This window comes from Oncorhynchus nerka, linkage group LG10, assembly GCF_034236695.1.
Source record: "Oncorhynchus nerka isolate Pitt River linkage group LG10, Oner_Uvic_2.0, whole genome shotgun sequence".
Lineage (NCBI taxonomy): Eukaryota > Metazoa > Chordata > Actinopteri > Salmoniformes > Salmonidae > Oncorhynchus > Oncorhynchus nerka.
The window spans coordinates 20021267-20041531 of NC_088405.1; the positions used below are offsets into that span (position 1 = coordinate 20021267).

General features: G+C 49.0%; 1 protein-coding gene across 2 annotated transcripts in view; it reads right to left on the bottom strand.

Moving 5' to 3' along the window:
- The window catches only part of LOC115136310 (zinc finger CCHC domain-containing protein 24), a 97152-nt gene that overhangs the window by 19078 nt on the left and 57809 nt on the right, over positions 1–20265 (bottom strand). For both annotated transcript variants that reach the window (XM_065023109.1, XM_029671897.2), the window contains exon 3: positions 5782–5946. In XM_065023109.1, the coding sequence (XP_064879181.1) occupies positions 5782–5946 (165 nt within the window). The remainder of the gene's footprint in view (positions 1–5781; positions 5947–20265) is intronic.

Consider the following 20265-nt stretch of genomic DNA (forward strand, 5'->3'; position numbering starts at 1 on the left):
GTTTCCAGACAGATGGTCCCAGACTTATTCTTTAACTTGTCAAAACCAGAGGTCGTATTCATAAAGCATCTCTGATCTAAAGTCAGCTTTGCTTTTTAGATCACAATGATTAAGATTATATGGACAGAGCGGACCTGATCCTAGATCAGCATTCCTACTCTGAGACGCTTTATAAATACGGGCTCAGGTTGCCAAGGACCAGCCCAAGGAGACAATGCAGCCAACCTTCACCTTGACTGTCTGCCACTAGTTTAAAAACTAACTGATAACAACATGAAATACATATCAAGCATACCCACAATGTTAGGTTTGGCTTCCAAAATATGATATACAGTACTTGATGACTAAAAGTACATGTTTCATAGGAGAAAGGATCTGGTATTTAAACATCTTGGGTTTTAGAATGATGGACTGAATCTGTCCAGTTGAACTGTATATTTATTTAATGGATAAAATGTTTTTCATTCCAGAGATTCTGTCCGGCCATAGAAATCCTGTCTTAAAGTCATGAAATGTGAAAACTATAGAGGCAAATCTAGAAGACTATAGGACAGATATAGAGGTTCTAGAAGACTATAGAACAGATAGAGGTTCTAGAAGACTATAGAAGACTATGGAACAGATAGAGGATCTAGAAGACTATAGAACAGATAGAGGTTCTAAAAGAAGATAGAGCAGATAGGGGATCTAGAAGACTAGCATACTTTAGAGTAGATAGAGGATTTAGACGACTATAGAACAGATATAAGTTCTAGAAGGCTATTCTATAGAACAGATAGAGGATCTAGACTATAGAGCAGATAGATCTAGAAGACTATAGAGTAGATAGAGGATCTAGAATATTATAGAAGATGATAGAGCAGATAGAGGATCTGGAAGACTATAGAAGACTATAGAGCAGATATAGGTTGTAGAAGACTATAGAAGATAATAGAACAGCTAGAGGATCTAGAAGACGATAGAACAGATGGAGGTTCTAGAAGACTATAGAAGACTATGGAACAGATAGAGGATCTAGAAGACTATAGAACAGATAGAGGTTCTAGAAGACTATAGAAGACTATAGAGCAGATAGAGGATCTAGAAGACTATAGAACAGATAGAGGTTCTAGAAGACTATAGAAGACTATAGAGCAGATAGAGGGTCTATAAGACTATAGAAGACTATAGGACAGATAGAGGATCCAGAAGACTATAGAATACTATAGAGCAGATATAGGTTCTAGAGGACTATAGAAGATTATAGAACAGCTAGAAGATCTAGAAGACTATAGAACAGATGGCTGTTCGAGAAGATTATAGAAGATGATAGAACAGATAGAGGATTTAGAAGACTATAGAACAGATGGAGTATCTAGAATACTATAGACGATGATTGAGCAGATAGAGGATCTAGAAGACTATAGAACAGATAGAGGCTCTAGAAGACTATAGAGCAGATAGAGGATCTAGAAGACTATAGAACAGATAGATGATCTAGAAGACTATAGAACAGATAGATGATCTAGAAGACTATAGAACAGATAGAGGTTCTAGAAGAATATAGAACAGATAGAGGATCTAGAAGACTATAGAAGACGATGGAACAGATAGAGGATCTAGAAGACTATAGAACAGAGAGAGGTTCTAGAATACTATAGAAGACGATGGAACAGATAGAGGTTATAGAAGACTGTAGAAGGCTATAGAGCAGATAGAGGTTATAGAATACTATAGAACAGATAGAGGTTATAGAAGACTATAGAACAGATAGAGGTTATAGAAGACTATAGAGCAGATAGAGGTTATAGAATACTATAGAGCAGATAGAGGTTATAGAAGACTATAGAACAGATAGAGGTTATAGAAGACTATAGAGCAGATAGAGGTTATAGAAGACTATAGAACAGATAGAGGTTATAGAAGACTATAGAGCAGATAGAGGTTATAGAAGACTATAGAGCAGATAGAGGTTATAGAATACTATTGAACAGATAGAGGTTATAGAAGACTATAGAACAGATAGAGGTTATAGAAGACTATAGAACAGATAGAGGTTATAGAAGACTATAGAGCAGATAGAGGTTATAGAAGACTATAGAACAGATAGAGGTTATAGAAGACTATAGAGCAGATAGAGGTTATAGAAGACTATAGAGCAGATAGAGGTTATAGAAGACTATAGAGCAGATAGAGGTTATAGAAGACTATAGAGCAGATAGAGGTTATAGAAGACTATAGAGCAGATAGAGGTTATAGAATACTATAGAGCAGATAGAGGTTATAGAAGACTATAGAACAGATAGAGGTTATAGAAGACTATAGAACAGATAGAGGTTATAGAAGACTATAGAACAGATAGAGGTTATAGAAGACTATAGAACAGATAGAGGTTATAGAAGACTATAGAACAGATAGAGGTTATAGAAGACTATAGAACAGATAGAGGACTATAGAAGACTGTAGAAGACTATAGAGCAGATAGAGGTTATAGAAGACTATAGAACAGATAGAGGACTATAGAAGACTATAGAACAGATAGAGGACTATAGAAGACTGTAGAAGACTATAGAGCAGATGGAGGTTATAGAAGACTATAGAACAGATAGAGGACTATAGAAGACTATAGAACAGATAGAGGACTATAGAAGACTGTAGAAGACTATAGAGCAGATGGAGGTTATAGAAGACTATAGAACAGATAGAGGACTATAGAAGACTATAGAACAGATAGAGGACTATAGAAGACTGTAGAAGACTATAGAGCAGATGGAGGTTATAGAAGACTATAGAACAGATAGAGGACTATAGAAGACTGTAGAAGACTATAGAGCAGATAGAGGTTATAGAAGACTATAGAGGATATATGTAACTCATCTGTGATTGTTAATCTGATTGTTTCCCTCTGACTCGTAGGACTGTAATGGTCTGCCTGGCATTAATGTAGTACAGTATTTGATGCTATTGTGAAGGTCAGGACTCAGGTCAGGATATATTTTTTTTACCTCTGCACCTAACATAAACTGTTGAGGACATGAAGACTTGCAGTAAAGCAAATCTGGGAATCAGAAACCAAAGTCGTGTGTGTGTGTGTGTGTGTGTGTGTTGTACAGTACGTGGGGGTTAGCTGTCCATTCTCAAACGCTGACATCGTGAAACATGTGAAGTGGGTGAGATTGCAAATGTGAGGAATTTGCCCGCAAGTGTGGTTCTAGCCACAACACCACAAACACACACACACACACACACACACACACACACACACACACACACACACACACACACACACAGAGACACACACACACACACACACACACACACACACACACACACACACACACACACACACACACACACACAGAGACACACACACACACACACAGAGACACACACACACACACACACACACACACACACACACACACACACACACACACAGAGAGAGAGAGAGAGAGAGAGAGAGAGAGAGAGAGAGGGAAAATAGCTTTTCCCACCAGCTAGTTCCATTGAACAGAGACTGTTCTCTGCCGTTTTGGTGAGAATAATCACTGTGACTGCTGCCCTTTCATGGTGACGTGATACTTTCGCATCATCCGTTTGATCTGGGGAAGTCGCCTGATATTACTTGAAGCATTCTATCATTGACGTACAGTTAGTTATCTGTATGTCTATTTTGTTGTTGTGACTGTAACCATAGCTACAGTATAGCGGAACCTTCAATGCAAATGGAGAATGGATGAAGAGCCATGCAAATTATTGCTGCACGTCCAAACCCAAAGCAACTGTAAGAGGTGTGTGACTGGCTGCAGGGAAGTCAGGCGCAGGAGAGCAGAACCTGGTAACAACCGGAGCAGTTTAATGAGGCAACACAAACTGCACCCAGAACAACAAAATACGGGTTGAAATAACCCATCGCAAACCAGTCTGAAGTGCACATACACTTTACAACAAACAATTCCACACACAGACATGGGGGGAACAGAGGGTTAAATGCACGTCAAGTAATAGGTGGATCGGCGATGGCTAGAAGACCGGTGATGTCAATCGCCGAACGCCGCCCGAACAAGGAGAGGAACCGACTTTGGCGGAAGTCGTGACAGCAACAAGCAACAAGCAACTCCTAACCCCTAAGCAACTATCCCCTAAGCCCTATCCCCTAAGCCTTATCCCCTATCCCCTAAGGCCTATCCCCTAAGCCTTATGCCCTAGCCCCTAAGCCTTATGCCCTAGCCCCTAAGCCTTATCCCCTAGCCCCTAAGCCTTATCCCCTAGCCCCTAAGCCTTATCCCCTAGCCCCTATGGCCTAAGCACTTGCATAGATCAAAGAGGATTAGGTAGTTATACTATGTCATCATCCCAAATTACATCCTATCCCCTATATAGTGCACTGCTTTTGACCAGGGCTATCCAACCCTCTCAGATCTCAAAAAGTTCAAGAATTGTGGGTAGGGACTAGAGGTCGATTTGAGAACAAAGTGGTCACCTCGCCACTTGGTGGGATGGGGCTGGAGAAATGCAATCCCAGGTTGCCCTTTAATATCAGAAGAAGAAGAGGAAGGCAGACGTTTTAAGTGCCCACAACCGATTGTGTTTTTTTAATTCGTTTATTTTGTACATAATGTTGCCAACCATCTCTTATGACCGAAAATAACTCCTGGAAATCAGGACTGTGATTACTCACCACGGACTGGCAGAATCTTTTTTGTTGCATTAACGAGTCTGACTAGTCTGACTGCTTTCTCGGGAACAGGCCCAGATCCCCATGATTTGCGTAAAGAGAAGGCAGAGAAAAAGGGGCCAGAGGGTGGGCTGCCTTCTGATAATTCATAGGAGATCGAATAAACCCCCACTGCCTTCCATTCTGCTAGCAAACGTGTAATCTTTGGAGAATAAAATTGATGACCTACGCGGACGATTAAACTACCAACGCGACATTAAAAAGTGTAATATTTTATGCTTCACGGACTCGAGGCTGAACGACGACATTATCAACATACAGCCGGCTGGTTATACGCTGTACCGGCAGAATAGAATGATGTATGCAATGTTTTATTTCAGCTCATGAAACATGTGACCAACACTTTACATGTTGCATTTATATTTTTGTTGAGAATAGTTAAACCATTTCTTGGAATGTATTCCTGTTGAGATGAATAATTTACAAGTGACAGAGCTCTGGGCCCATATTCACAAAGTGTCTCAGAGTACTGTAGGATTGCCAATCTAGGATCAGGTCCCCCCTGTCCAAATAATCTTAATCATTGTGATCTAAAATGCAAACTGATCCTAGATCAGCACTCGCACTCTGAAGCACTCTTTATTTTACTCTATTTTAAATCAGGCACGTTGGGAACAGCCTAGAAACTGTAAACAGCGACAATTGTGTCCCAAATAGCACCCACTCCCTATATAGTGCACTACTTTTGACCAGAGCCCACTGCCTCAATTTTACATGCTCTCCCTTCCGAACCCTGACTACAGAGGTTGAGGTGGCGTAGCATCAAAACCATATTCTGAGTGTGTTGTAATAATGATTAAGAACACACTGCGTATTTCGTCACAACATACAAGGTCTATCAACCTACCCCTGAATGAAATAAATACGAAAAAGAAACCTTGAATCTTTTTTTTGAGTGCGGACCAGCTACACAATTTTGGAATTCTATCACAAACACACACGCACATACACACACATACACAGATCTCACGAGTGCACACACACACCCACATAAATGCAGACACAGAAACATGCACACACACACAAACACACACGCACACACACGCACACACACGTTGTCCTACCTGCTTGTGTGGGTAGACGTTGATGTGGCACTTGATACATTCTTGTCCCATGTTGGCCCAGGAGTTGCCACTCATCCACTTCCTCTTACACTTGGGACATTTGTACTCTCCAAAACACCTCTTCTTCCCCTGGTACGGAGTTAGACCCTCGCCTTTAGGCCTTGCCTGGGATTACAAGACAGAGAGGTTTAGATGGTAGTTTAAGCTATATCAATTGGGCTAAAGTCAGTATACAGAAGGTCCCTGAAACAGAGAACCCAAAAGAGACAACAAAGACTGATGCAAAAAGTGAACTTTACCCATGCTACCCTTTGTCTTTCCTGATTTGTTATTTTGGGTGGTGTGTGCATGTCATACAGTATGTTCCTATGCATATTGATTTGTTATTTTGGGTGGTGTGTGCATGTCATATAGTATGTTCCTATGCATATTGATTTGTTATTTTGGGTGGTGTGTGCATGTCATACAGTATGTTCCTATGCATATTGATTTGTTATTTTGGGTTGTGTGTGCATGTCATACAGTATGTTCCTATGCATATTGATTTGTTATTTTGGGTGGTGTGTGCATGTCATACAGTATGTTCCTATGCATATTGATTTGTTATTTTGGGTGGTGTGTGCATGTCATACAGTATGTTCCTATGCATATTGATTTGTTATTTTGGGTGGTGTGTGCATGTCATACAGTATGTTCCTATGCATATTGATTTGTTATTTTGGGTGGTGTGTGCATGTCATACAGTATGTTCCTATGCATATTGATTTGTTATTTTGGGTGGTGTGTGCATGTCATACAGTATGTTCCTATGCATATTGATTTGTTCTTTTGGGTGGTGTGTGCATGTCATACAGTATTTTCCTATAAATATTGATTTGTTATTTTGGGTGGTGTGTGCATGTCATACAGTATTTTCCTATAAATATTGTAACACTGAATGAATTGAAAAACTGATACTGAGTGAGGAGAAGGCATTTCGGCCTTAAACATGCACTCTGTTAAACACACACAACACACCCACTCCGTCAGCAATGAAATAAGGCTCGCGAGAGGCCAATATCCCTGGGAGGGGCTCTTACTCATCATACTGAGAATATACTGCTTGCGTCCCAAATGGCACCCTATTCTCTATATAGTGCACTACCTTTGACCAGAGTCCATATGGCTCTGTAGTGCACTATGTAGGGAATGGGGTGCCATTTGGGACACAGACCCATACTGGCAGTGGCTCATCTAGGCCTGGCCACTACAACAGCAACAAGGAGTACAAGTGACATTTTCTTCCCCTAGTGTGGCATATAAAAGAACGATTAATGCCATATCGGGGATAAATCACCACACGTGCATACGTCCTGCCAAAACTAACCAATTAGGGGGCTTGACTGGTGTTGGCTAAACTCCCAGTGACTGACAGTTGATGCGTTTGGCTTATGTCACGTTAGAATCTGAACCCCACCCATCAGACGCAAATCACCTTGCACTAAAACCTACTGTAGCCTAATAAAATACACACTGCTCTCATAAGAATGCACTTTTTTTGTTCCAGTCCAGCACTATCACACCTGATTCAACTAGTCAACTAATCAGGGTGGTGGAAAGGGTGGTGTGTAGGATGGCGGAGAAATGTGTAGGGTGGTGGAGAGGGGTGTAGGGTGGTGGAGAGGTGTATAGGGTGGTAGAGAGATGTGTAGGGTGGTAGAGAGATGTGTAGGGTGGTAGAGAGGTGTGTAGGGTGGTGGAGAGGTGTGTAGGGTGGTAGAGAGATGTGTAGGGTGGTAGAGAGATGTGTAGGGTGGTAGAGAGGTGTGTAGGGTGGTGGGGAGGTGTGTAGGGTGGTAGAGAGGTGTGTAGGGTGGTAGAGAGGTGTGTAGGGTGGTGGAGAGGTGTATAGGGTGGTGGAGAGGTGTATAGGGTGGTGGAGAGGTGTATAGGGTGGTAGAGAGGTGGAGAGATGTATAGGGTGGTAGAGAGGTGGAGAGGTGTATAGGGTGGTAGAGAGGTGGAGAGATGTATAGGGTGGTAGAGAGGTGGAGAGGTGTATAGGGTGGTAGAGAGATGTATAGGGTGGTAGAGAGGGATATAGGGTGGTAGAGAGGTGGAGAGGTGTATAGGGTGGTGGAGAGGTGGAGAGGTGTATAGGGTGGTGGAGAGGTGGAGAGGTGTATAGGGTGGTAGAGATGTATAGGGTGGTAGAGAGGAATATAGGGTGGTAGAGAGGTGGAGAGATGTATAGGGTGGTAGAGAGGTGTATAGGGTGGTAGAGAGGGATATAGGGTGGTAGAGAGGTGGAGAGGTGGAGAGATGTATAGGGTGGTAGAGAGGGATATAGGGTGGTAGAGAGGTGTATAGGGTGGTAGAGAGGGATATAGGGTGGTAGAGAGGTGTATAGGGTGGTAGAGAGGGATATAGGGTGGTAGAGAGGTGTATAGGGTGGTAGAGAGGGATATAGGGTGGTAGAGAGGGATATAGGGTGGTAGAGAGGTGGAGAGATGTATAGGGTGGTAGAGAGGTGTATAGGGTGGTAGAGAGGGATATAGGGTGGTAGAGAGGTGGAGAGGTGGAGAGATGTATAGGGTGGTAGAGAGGGATATAGGGTGGTAGAGAGGTGGAGAGGTGTATAGGGTGGTAGAGAGGTGGAGAGGTGTATAGGGTGGTAGAGGTGTATATGGAGGTGGAGAGGAGTGTAGGGTGGTAGAGAGGTGTGTAGGGTGGTAGAGAGGTGGAGAGGTGTATAGGGTGGTAGAGAGGTGGAGAGGTGTATAGGGTGGTAGAGAGGTGTATATGGAGGTGGAGAGGAGTGTAGGGTGGTAGAGAGGTGGAGAGGTGTATAGGGTGGTAGAGAGGTGGAGAGGTGTATAGGGTGGTAGAGAGGGATATAGGGTGGTAGAGAGGTGGAGAGGTGTATAGGGAGGTGGAGAGGTGTATAGGGTGGTAGAGAGGTGGAGAGGTGTATAGGGTGGTGGAGAGGTGGAGAGGTGTATAGGGTGGTAGAGATGTATAAGGTGGTAGAGAGGGATATAGGGTGGTAGAGAGGTGGAGAGATGTATAGGGTGGTAGAGAGGTGTATAGGGTGGTAGAGAGGGATATAGGGTGGTAGAGAGGTGGAGAGGTGGAGAGATGTATAGGGTGGTAGAGAGGGATATAGGGTGGTAGAGAGGGATATAGGGTGGTAGAGAGGTGGAGAGATGTATAGGGTGGTAGAGAGGTGTATAGGGTGGTAGAGAGGGATATAGGGTGGTAGAGAGGTGGAGAGGTGGAGAGATGTATAGGGTGGTAGAGAGGTGGAGAGGTGTATAGGGTGGTAGAGAGGGATATAGGGTGGTAGAGAGGTGGAGAGGTGTATAGGGTGGTAGAGAGGGATATAGGGTGGTAGAGAGGGATATAGGGTGGTAGAGAGGTGGAGAGGTGTATAGGGTGGTAGAGAGGTGGAGAGGTGTGTAGGGTGGTAGAGAGGTGGAGAGGTGTGTAGGGTGGTAGAGAGGTGTATAGGGTGGTAGAGAGGGATATAGGGTGGTAGAGAGGGATATAGGGTGGTAGAGAGGTGGAGAGATGTATAGGGTGGTAGAGAGGTGTATAGGGTGGTAGAGAGGGATATAGGGTGGTAGAGAGGTGGAGAGGTGGAGAGATGTATAGGGTGGTGGAGAGGTGTATAGGGTGGTGGAGAGGTGTGTAGGGTGGTAGAGAGGTGGAGAGGTGTGTAGGGTGGTAGAGAGGTGTATAGGGTGGTAGAGAGGTGGAGAGGTGTGTAGGGTGGTAGAGAGGTGTATATGGAGGTGGAGAGGAGTGTAGGGTGGTAGAGAGGTGTGTAGGGTGGTAGAGAGGTGTGTAGGGTGGTAGAGAGGTGGAGAGGTGGAGAGATGTGTAGGGTTGTGGAGAGGTGTGTAGGGTGGTGGGGAGGTGGAGAGGTGGAGAGATGTGTAGGGTGGTGGGAGAGGTGTGTAGGGTGGTGGGGAGGTGTGTAGGGGTGTAGAAAGGTGTGTAGGGTGGTGGAGAGGTGTGTAGGGTGGTGGAGAGGTGGAGAGGTGTGTAGGGTGGTAGAGAGGTGTGTAGGGTGGTAGAGAGGTGTGTAGGGTGGTAGAGAGGTGTGTAGAGTGGTGGGGAGGTGTGTATGGTGATGTGGAGGTGGAGAGGTGTGTAGGGTGATGGAGAGGTGTGCAGGGTGGTAGAGAGGAGTGTAGGTTGGTGGGGAGGTGTGTAGGGTGGTAGAGAGGCGTATAGGGTGGTAGACAGGTGTGTAAGGTGGTAGAGAGGTGTGTAGGGTGCTGGGGAGGTGTGTAGGGTGGTAGAGAGGGGTGTAGGGTGGTGGGGAGGTGTGTAGGGTGGTGGGGAGGTGTGTAGGGTGGTGGAGAGGTGTGTAGGGTGGTAGAGAGGTGTATAGGGTGGTAGAGAGGTGGAGAGTTGTATAGGGTGGTAGAGAGGTGGAGAGGTGTATAGGGTGGTAGAGAGGTGGAGAGGTGTGTAGGGTGGTAGAGAGGTGTATATGGAGGTGGAGAGGAGTGTAGGGTGGTAGAGAGGTGTGTAGGGTGGTAGAGAGGTGGAGAGGTGTGTAGGGTGGTAGAGAGGTGTATATGGAGGTGGAGAGGAGTGTAGGGTGGTAGAGAGGTGTGTAGGGTGGTAGAGAGGTGTGTAGGGTGGTAGAGAGGTGTATATGGAGGTGGAGAGATGTGTAGGGTGGTGGAGAGGTGTGTAGGGTGGTGGGGAGGTGGAGAGGTGGAGAGATGTGTAGGGTGGTGGAGAGGTGTGTAGGGAGGTGGGGAGGTATGTAGGGGTGTAGAAAGGTGTGTAGGGTGGTGGAGAGGTGGAGAGGTGTGTAGGTCGGTGGGAAGGTGTGTAGGGTGGTAGAGAGATGTGTAGGGTGGTAGAGAGGTGTGTAGGGTGGTAGAGAGTTGTGTAGAGTGGTGGGGAGGTGTGTAGGGTGATGGGGAGGTGGAGAGGTGTGTAGGGTGATGGAGAGGTGTGTAGGGTGGTAGAGAGGAGTGTAGGTTGGTGGGGAGGTGTGTAGGGTGGTAGAGAGGCGTATAGGGTGGTAGACAGGTGTGTAGGGTGGTAGAGAGGTGTGTAGGGTGATGGGGAGGTGTGTAGGGTGATGGGGAGGTGTGTAGGGTGATGGGGAGGTGGAGAGGTGTGTAGGGTGGTGGAGAGGTGTGTAGGGTGGTGGGGAGGTGTGTAGGGGTGTAGAAAGGTGTGTAGGGTGGTGGAGAGGTGTGTAGGGTGGTGGAGAGGTGTGTAGGGTGGTGGAGGGGTGTTAAGGGTGGTAGAGAGGTGTGTAGGGTGGTGGAGAGGTGTGTAGGTTGGTAGAGAGAGGTGTAGGGTGGTGGGGAGGTGTGTAGGGTGGTGGGGAGGTGTGTAGGGTGGTGGAGAGGTGTGTAGGGTGGTAGAGAGGTGTATAGGGTGGTAGAGAGGTGGAGAGTTGTATAGGGTGGTAGAGAGGTGGAGAGGTGTGTAGGGTGGTAGAGAGGTGTATATGGAGGTGGAGAGGAGTGTAGGGTGGTAGAGAGGTGTGTAGGGTGGTAGAGAGGTGGAGAGGTGTGTAGGGTGGTAGAGAGGTGTATATGGAGGTGGAGAGGAGTGTAGGGTGGTAGAGAGGTGTGTAGGGTGGTAGAGAGGTGTGTAGGGTGGTAGAGAGGTGTATATGGAGGTGGAGAGATGTGTAGGGTGGTGGAGAGGTGTGTAGGGTGGTGGGAGGTGGAGAGGTGGAGAGATGTGTAGGGTGGTGGAGAGGTGTGTAGGGAGGTGGGGAGGTATGTAGGGGTGTAGAAAGGTGTGTAGGGTGGTGGAGAGGTGGAGAGGTGTGTAGGTCGGTGGGAAGGTGTGTAGGGTGGTAGAGAGATGTGTAGGGTGGTAGAGAGGTGTGTAGGGTGGTAGAGAGTTGTGTAGAGTGGTGGGGAGGTGTGTAGGGTGATGGGGAGGTGGAGAGGTGTGTAGGGTGATGGAGAGGTGTGTAGGGTGGTAGAGAGGAGTGTAGGTTGGTGGGGAGGTGTGTAGGGTGGTAGAGAGGCGTATAGGGTGGTAGACAGGTGTGTAGGGTGGTAGAGAGGTGTGTAGGGTGATGGGGAGGTGTGTAGGGTGATGGGGAGGTGTGTAGGGTGATGGGGAGGTGGAGAGGTGTGTAGGGTGGTGGAGAGGTGTGTAGGGTGGTGGGGAGGTGTGTAGGGGTGTAGAAAGGTGTGTAGGGTGGTGGAGAGGTGTGTAGGGTGGTGGAGAGGTGGAGAGGTGTGTAGGGTGGTAGAGAGGAGTGTAGGTTGGTGGGGAGGTGTGTAGGGTGGTAGAGAGCTGTGTAGGGTGGTAGAGAGGTGTGTAGGGTGGTAGAGAGGTGTGTAGGGTGGTAGAGACGTGTGTAGAGTGGTGGGGAGATGTGTATGGTGATGGGGAGGTGGAGAGGTGTGTAGGGTGATGGAGAGGTGTGTAGGGTGGTAGAGAGGAGTGTAGGTTGGTGGGGAGGTGTGTAGGGTGGTAGAGAGGCGTATAGGGTGGTAGACAGGTGTGTAAGGTGGTAGAGAGGTGTGTAGGGTGATGGGGAGGTGTGTAGGGTGGTAGAGAGGTGTGTAGGGTGGTAGAGAGGTGTGTAGGGTGGTGGAGAGGTGTGTAGGGTGGTGGAGAGGTGTATAGGGTGGTAGAGAGGGATATAGGGTGGTAGAGAGGGATATAGGGTGGTAGAGAGGTGGAGAGGTGTATAGGGTGGTAGAGAGGTGGAGAGGTGTATCGGGTGGTGGAGAGGTGGAGAGGTGTATAGGGTGGTAGAGAGGTGGAGAGGTGTGTAGGGTGGTAGAGAGATGTGTAGGGTGGTAGGGAGATGTGTAGGGTGGTAGAGAGGTGGAGAGGTGGAGAGATGTTTAGGGTGGTGGAGAGGTGTGTAGGGTGGTGGGGAGGTGGAGAGGTGGAGAGATGTGTAGGGTGGTGGAGAGGTGTGTAGGGAGGTGGGGAGGTATGTAGGGGTGTAGAAAGGTGTGTAGGGTGGTGGAGAGGTGGAGAGGTGTGTAGGGTGGTAGAAAGGAGTGTAGGTTGGTGGGGAGGTGTGTAGGGTGGTAGAGAGATGTGTAGGGTGGTAGAGAGGTGTGTAGGGTGGTAGAGAGTTGTGTAGAGTGGTGGGGAGGTGTGTAGGGTGATGGAGAGGTGTGTAGGGTGGTAGAGAGGAGTGTAGGTTGGTGGGGAGGTGTGTAGGGTGGTAGAGAGGTGTGTAGTAGGGTGGTAGAGAGGTGTGTAGGGTGATGGGGAGGTGTGTAGGGTGATGGGGAGGTGTGTAGGGTGGTAGAGAGATGTGTAGGGTGGTGGAGAGGTGGAGAGGTGTGTAGAGAGGTGTGTAAGGTGGTAGAGGTGTGTAGGGTGGTAGAGAGGTGTGTAGGGTGGTGGAGAGGTGTGTAGGGTGGTGGGGAGGTGTGTAGGGTGGTAGAGAGGTGTGTAAGGTGGTAGAGAGGTGTGTAGGGTGGTAGAGAGGTGGAGAGGTGTGTAGGGTGGTGGGGAGTGGTGTGGAGGGTGGTGAGGAGGTGTGTAAGGTGGTAGAGAGGTGTGTAGGGTGGTGGAGAGGTGTGTAGGGTGTTGGGGAGGTGGAGAGGTGTGTAGGGTGGTGGGGACGCGTGTAGGGTGGTAGAGAGGTGTATAGGGTGGTGGAGAGGTGTGTAGAGTGGTAGAGAGAGGTGTAGGGTGGTGGAGAGGTGTGTAGGGTGGTAGAGAGGTGTGTAGGGTGGTGGAGAGGTGTGTAGAGTGGTGGAGAGGTGTGTAGGGTGGTGGAGGGTGTGTAGGGTGGTAGAGAGGTGTGTAGGGTGGTGGAGAGGTGTGTAGGGTGGTAGGGAGGTGTGTAGGGTGGTGGAGAGGTGTGTAGGGTGGTGGAGAGGTGCGTAGGGTGGTGGAGAGGTGTGTAGGGTGGTGGGGAGGTGTGTAGGGTGTTGGGGAGGTGGAGAGTTGTGTAGGGTGGTGGGGAGGTGTGTAGGGTGGTAGAGAGGTGTGTAGGGTGGTGGAGAGGTGTGTAGGGTGGTGGAGAGGTGTGTAGAGTGGTGGAGAGGTGTGTAGGGTGGTGGAGGGGTGTGTAGGGTGGTAGAGAGGTGTGTAGGGTGGTGGAGAGGTGTGTAGGGTGGTAGGGAGGTGTGTAGGGTGGTGGAGAGGTGTGTAGGTTGGTGGAGAGGTGTGTAGGGTGGTAGAGAGGTGTGTAGGGTGGTGGAGAGGTGTGTAGAGTGGTGGAGAGGTGTGTAGGGTGGTGGAGGGGTGTGTAGGGTGGTAGAGAGGTGTGTAGGGTGGTGGAGAGGTGTATAGAGTGGTGGAGAGGTGTGTAGGGTGGTGGAGGGGTGTGTAGGGTGGTAGAGAGGTGTGTAGGGTGGTGGAGAGGTGTGTAGGGTGGTAGGGAGGTGTGTAGGGTGGTGGAGAGGTGGGTAGGGTGGTGGAGAGGTGCGTAGGGTGGTGGAGAGGTGCGTAGGGTGGTGGAGAGGTGCGTAGGGTGGTGGAGAGGTGCGTAGGGTGGTGGAGAGGTGTGTAGGGTGGTGGAGGTGTGTAGGGTGGTGGAGAGGTGTGTAGGTTGGTAGAGAGAGGTGTAGGGTGGTGGGGAGGTGTGTAGGGTGGTGGAGAGGTGTGTAGGGTGGTAGGGAGGTGTGTAGGGTGGTGGAGAGGTGCGTAGGGTGGTGGAGAGGTGTGTAGGGTGGTGGAGGGGTGTTAAGGGTGGTAGAGAGGTGTGTAGGGTGGTGGAGAGGTGTGTAGGTTGGTAGAGAGAAGTGTAGGGTGGTGGGGAGGTGTGTAGGTTGGTAGAGAGAGGTGTAGGGTGGTGGGGAGGTGTGTAGGTTGGTAGAGAGAGGTGTAGGGTGGTGGGGAGGTGTGTAGGGTGGTAGGGAGGTGTGTAGGGTGGTGGAGAGGTGGGTAGGGTGGTGGAGAGGTGTGTAGGGTGGTGGAGAGGTGCGTAGGGTGGTGGAGAGGTGCGTAGGGTGGTGGAGAGGTGTGTAGGGTGGTGGAGGTGTGTAGGGTGGTGGAGAGGTGTGTAGGTTGGTAGATAGAGGTGTAGGGTGGTGGGGAGGTGTGTAGGGTGGTGGAGAGGTGTGTAGGGTGGTAGGGAGGTGTGTAGGGTGGTGGAGAGGTGTGTAGGGTGGTGGAGAGGTGCGTAGGGTGGTGGAGAGGTGTGTAGGGTGGTGGAGGGGTGTTAAGGGTGGTAGAGAGGTGTGTAGGGTGGTGGAGAGGTGTGTAGGTTGGTAGAGAGAGGTGTAGGGTGGTGGGGAGGTGTGTAGGTTGGTAGAGAGAGGTGTAGGGTGGTGGGGAGGTGTGTAGGTTGGTAGAGAGAGGTGTAGGGTGGTGGGGAGGTGTGTAGGGTGGTAGAGAGGTGTGTAGGGTGGTGGAGAGGTGTGTAGGGTGGTAGAGAGAGTGTAGGGTGGTGGAGAGGTGTGTAGGGTGGTAGAGAGGTGTGTAGGGTGGTGGAGAGATGTGTAGGGTGGTGGAGAGGTGTGTAGGGTGGTGGAGGGGTGTGTAGGGTGGTAGAGAGGTGTGTAGGGTGGTGGAGAGGTGTGTAGGGTGGTAGGGAGGTGTGTAGGGTGGTGGAGAGGTGTGTAGGGTGGTGGAGAGGTGTGTAGGGTGGTAGAGAGGTGTGTAGGGTGGTGGAGAGGTGTGTAGAGTGGTGGAGAGGTGTGTAGGGTGGTGGAGGGGTGTGTAGGGTGGTAGAGAGGTGTGTAGGGTGGTGGAGAGGTGGGTAGGGTGGTGGAGAGGTGTGTAGGGTGGTGGAGAGGTGCGTAGGGTGGTGGAGAGGTGCGTAGGGTGGTGGAGAGGTGTGTAGGGTGGTGGAGGTGTGTAGGGTGGTGGAGAGGTGTGTAGGTTGGTAGAGAGAAGTGTAGGGTGGTGGGGAGGTGTGTAGGTTGGTAGAGAGAGGTGTAGGGTGGTGCGGAGGTGTGTAGGTTGGTAGAGAGAGGTGTAGGGTGGTGGGGAGGTGTGTAGGGTGGTAGGGAGGTGTGTAGGGTGGTGGAGAGGTGTGTAGGGTGGTGGAGAGGTGCGTAGGGTGGTGGAGAGGTGTGTAGGGTGGTGGAGGGGTGTTAAGGGTGGTAGAGAGGTGTGTAGGGTGGTGGAGAGGTGTGTAGGTTGGTAGAGAGAGGTGTAGGGTGGTGGGGAGGTGTGTAGGTTGGTAGAGAGAGGTGTAGGGTGGTGGGGAGGTGTGTAGGTTGGTAGAGAGAGGTGTAGGGTGGTGGGGAGGTGTGTAGGGTGGTAGAGAGGTGTGTAGGGTGGTGGAGAGGTGTGTAGGGTGGTAGAGAGAGGTGTAGGGTGGTGGAGAGGTGTGTAGGGTGGTAGAGAGGTGTGTAGGGTGGTGGAGAGATGTGTAGGGTGGTGGAGAGGTGTGTAGGGTGGTGGAGGGGTGTGTAGGGTGGTAGAGAGGTGTGTAGGGTGGTGGAGAGGTGTGTAGGGTGGTAGGGAGGTGTGTAGGGTGGTGGAGAGGTTGGTGTGTAGGGTGGTGGAGAGGTGTGTAGGGTGGTAGAGAGGTGTGTAGGGTGGTGGAGAGGTGTGTAGAGTGGTGGAGAGGTGTGTAGGGTGGTGGAGGGGTGTGTAGGGTGGTAGAGAGGTGTGTAGGGTGGTGGAGAGGTGGGTAGGGTGGTGGAGAGGTGTGTAGGGTGGTGGAGAGGTGCGTAGGGTGGTGGAGAGGTGCGTAGGGTGGTGGAGAGGTGTGTAGGGTGGTGGAGGTGTGTAGGGTGGTGGAGAGGTGTGTAGGTTGGTAGAGAGAGGTGTAGGGTGGTGGGGAGGTGTGTAGGGTGGTGGAGAGGTGTGTAGGGTGGTAGGGAGGTGTGTAGGGTGGTGGAGAGGTGCGTAGGGTGGTGGAGAGGTGTGTAGGGTGGTGGAGAGGTGTGTAGGTTGGTAGAGAGAGGTGTAGGGTGGTGGGGAGGTGTGTAGGTTGGTAGAGAGAGGTGTAGGGTGGTGGGGAGGTGTGTAGGTTGGTAGAGAGAGGTGTAGGGTGGTGGGGAGGTGTGTAGGTTGGTAGAGGTGTAGGGTGGTGGGGAGGTGTGTGTGCGTGGGTGCCCGTGTCCATGCATGCGTTTGTGCGTGCACGTGTGTGTATGTGGAGGAGTATAAGGGGGGTTGAGAGGTATAGGATGTGTATCCTTGCTCCCGTCTGTCTGTTCATCTCGTGTGAGTAATCTGAAGCCTAATCATCAGCATCTGGTACAGTCTAAACCTTTCGCCAGCACCTCACGTCATTGAGGAGGACCAGCCAAGGCCTCACTATGATAGGCTTTTCACTGTCCAGCAGCTCACTATGATAGGCTGTTTACCGTCCAGCAGTTTAACAACAACATGACCTAACCAGTGTCAACACAACATCTCCCCCTGTGACAGAGAGGGAGAGAGAGAGAGAGAGGAAGAAGGAGAGGGAGAAGCTGGAAACAGTGACATGGCTCTTAGACCAGCACACAATCCGCACACATTATAAGACGATGCTCCGATGCAATCACAAAGCTATCATGATGACAACAATATCACAGTAACACATTATTTGGACAGTTCCCTTCAAGATGATCAAACTATGGGATGTTCTAACTAAGCAAGCAGAGACTGTCAGAGATTTCTAAAGAAATGTGTTTATTGTAATCTGTTACTTGCAATGCCTATTTTTACTGCTAGGGCGGCTGGAAATTCATGGGGCCATATCAAACATCTCAGAGTAGGAGTGCTGATTTAGGATCCTGTCTTCCCTGTCAATGTTATCATTGAAATCTAAAAGGCCAAACTGAGCAAATATCAGCATTCCTAATTTGAGATGCTTTGTGAATACTCCTCTCCTCTCCTGACCAGAGCGTCACCAGATATCTGTCAATGCTCCATCCAGTAGACTGATCCTCCTTCTACTATCCATGCAGTAGACCGATCCTGCTTCTACTCTTCATCCAATAGACTGTATCTGTCTCTGTATCTGTATCTGTAGCTCTGTATCTGTATCTGTATCTGTCTCTGGAGCTCTGTATCTGTATCTGTCTCTAGAGCTCTGTATCTGTCTCTAGAGCTCTGTATCTGTCTCTAGAGCTCTGTATCTGTCTCTGGAGCTCTGTATCTGTATCTGTCTCTGGAGCTCTGTATCTGTATCTGTCTCTAGAGCTCTGTATCTGTCTCTGGAGCGCTGTATCTGTATCTGTCTCTGGAGCTCTGTATCTGTATCTGTCTCTGGAGCTCTGTATCTGTCTCTGGAGCTCTGTATCTGTCTCTGGAGCTCTGTATCTGTAACTGTCTCTGGAGCGCTGTATCTGTCTCTGTAGCTCTGTATCTGTCTCTGCAGCTCTGTCTCTGCAGCTCTGTATCTGTCTCTGCAGCTCTGTCTCTGTCTCTGCAGCTCCGTATATGTGTCTGTAGTTCTGTATCTGTCTCTGTATCTGACTCTGCAGCTCTGTATCTGTCTTTGCAGCTCTGTTTCTGTAGTTCTGTATCTGTCGCTGCAGCTCTGTATCTGTAGCTCTGTCACTGTAGCTCTGTATCTGTCTATGTAGCTCTGTATCTGTAGCTCTGTCACTGTATCTCTGTATCTGTCTATGTAGCTCTGTATCTGTCTCTGTAGCTCTGTATCTGTCTCTGTAGCTCTGTATCTGTCTCTGCAGCTCTGTATCTGTGTCTGTATCTGTCTCTGTAGCTCTGTATCTGTGTCTGTATCTGTCTCTGCAGCTCTGTATCTGCATCTGCAGCTCTGTATCTGTCACTGTAGCTCTGTATCTGTCTCTGTAGCTCTGTATCTGTCTCTGTAGCTCTGTCTCTGTAGCTCTGTATCTGTCTCTGCAGCTCTGTATCAGTAGCTCTGTTTCTGTCTCTGCAGGTCTGGATCTGTCTCTGCAGGTCTGGATCTGTAGCTCAGTATCTGTCACTGTAGCTCTGTATCTGTCTCTGTAGCTCTGTATCTGTCTCTGTAGCTCTGTATATGTCTCTGTAGCTCTGTATCTGTCTCTGCAGCTCTGTATCTGTCTCTGTAGCTCTGTATCTGTCTCTGCAGCTCTGTATCTGTCTCTGTAGCTCTGTCTCTGTAGCTCTGTCTCTGTAGCTCTGTATCTGTCTCTGCAGCTCTGTATCAGTAGCTCTGTTTCTGTCTCTGCAGGTCTGGATCTGTCTCTGCAGGTCTGGATCTGTAGCTCAGTATCTGTCTCTGCAGCTCTGTATCTGTCTATGTAGCTCTGTATCTGTAGCTCTGTCACTGTAGCTCTGTATCTGTCTATGTAGCTCTGTATCTTTCTCTGTAGCTCTGTCACTGTAGCTCTGTATCTGTCTATGTAGCTCTGTATCTGTCTCTGTAGCTCTGTATCTGTCTCTGTAGCTCTGTATCTGTCTCTGTAGCTCTGTCTCTGTAGCTCTGTATCTGTCTCTGCAGCTCTGTATCAGTAGCTCTGTTTCTGTCTCTGCAGGTCTGGATCTGTCTCTGCAGGTCTGGATCTGTAGCTCAGTATCTGTCACTGTAGCTCTGTATCTGTCTCTGTAGCTCTGTATCTGTCTCTGTAGCTCTGTATATGTCTCTGTAGCTCTGTATCTGTCTCTGCAGCTCTGTATCTGTCTCTGTAGCTCTGTATCTGTCTCTGCAGCTCTGTATCTGTCTCTGTAGCTCTGTCTCTGTAGCTCTGTCTCTGTAGCTCTGTATCTGTCTCTGCAGCTCTGTATCAGTAGCTCTGTTTCTGTCTCTGCAGGTCTGGATCTGTCTCTGCAGGTCTGGATCTGTAGCTCAGTATCTGTCTCTGCAGCTCTGTATCTGTCTATGTAGCTCTGTATCTGTAGCTCTGTCACTGTAGCTCTGTATCTGTCTATGTAGCTCTGTATCTTTCTCTGTAGCTCTGTCACTGTAGCTCTGTATCTGTCTATGTAGCTCTGTATCTGTCTCTGTAGCTCTGTCTCTGTAGCTCTGTATCTGTCTCTGCAGTTCTGTATCTGTAGCTCTGTATCTGTCTCTGCAGCTCTGTATCTGTAGCTCTGTATCTGTCTCTGTAGCTCTGTATCTGTGTCTGTATCTGTCTCTGGAGCTCTGTATCGGTCTCTGTAGCTCTGTATCTGTCTCTGCAGCTCTGTATCTGTCTCTGCAGCTCTGTATCAGTAGCTCTGTATCTGTCACTGTAGCTCTGTCTCTGTAGCTCTGTCTCTGTAGCTCTGTATCTGTAGCTCTGTATCTGTCTCTGCAGCTCTGTATCAGTCTCTGTAGCTCTGTTTCTGTCTCTGCAGCTCTGTCTCTCCAGCTCTGTATCTGTCTCTGCAGCTCTGTATCTGTCTATGGAGCTCTGTATCTCTCTCTGGAGCTCTGTATCTGGAGCTCTGTATCCAGCTCTGTAGCTCTGTATCTGTCTTTGCAGCTCTGTTTCTGTAGCTCTGTTTCTGTAGTTCTGTATCTGTCTATGTAGCTCTGTATCTGTAGCTCTGTCACTGTATCTCTGTATCTGTCTCTGTAGCTCTGTATCTGTCTCTGCAGCTCTGTATCTGTCTCTGCAGCTCTGTATCGGTCTCTGTAGCTCTGTATCTGTGTCTGTATCTGTATCTGTAGCTCTGTATCTGTCTCTGCAGCTCTGTATCTGTCTCTGT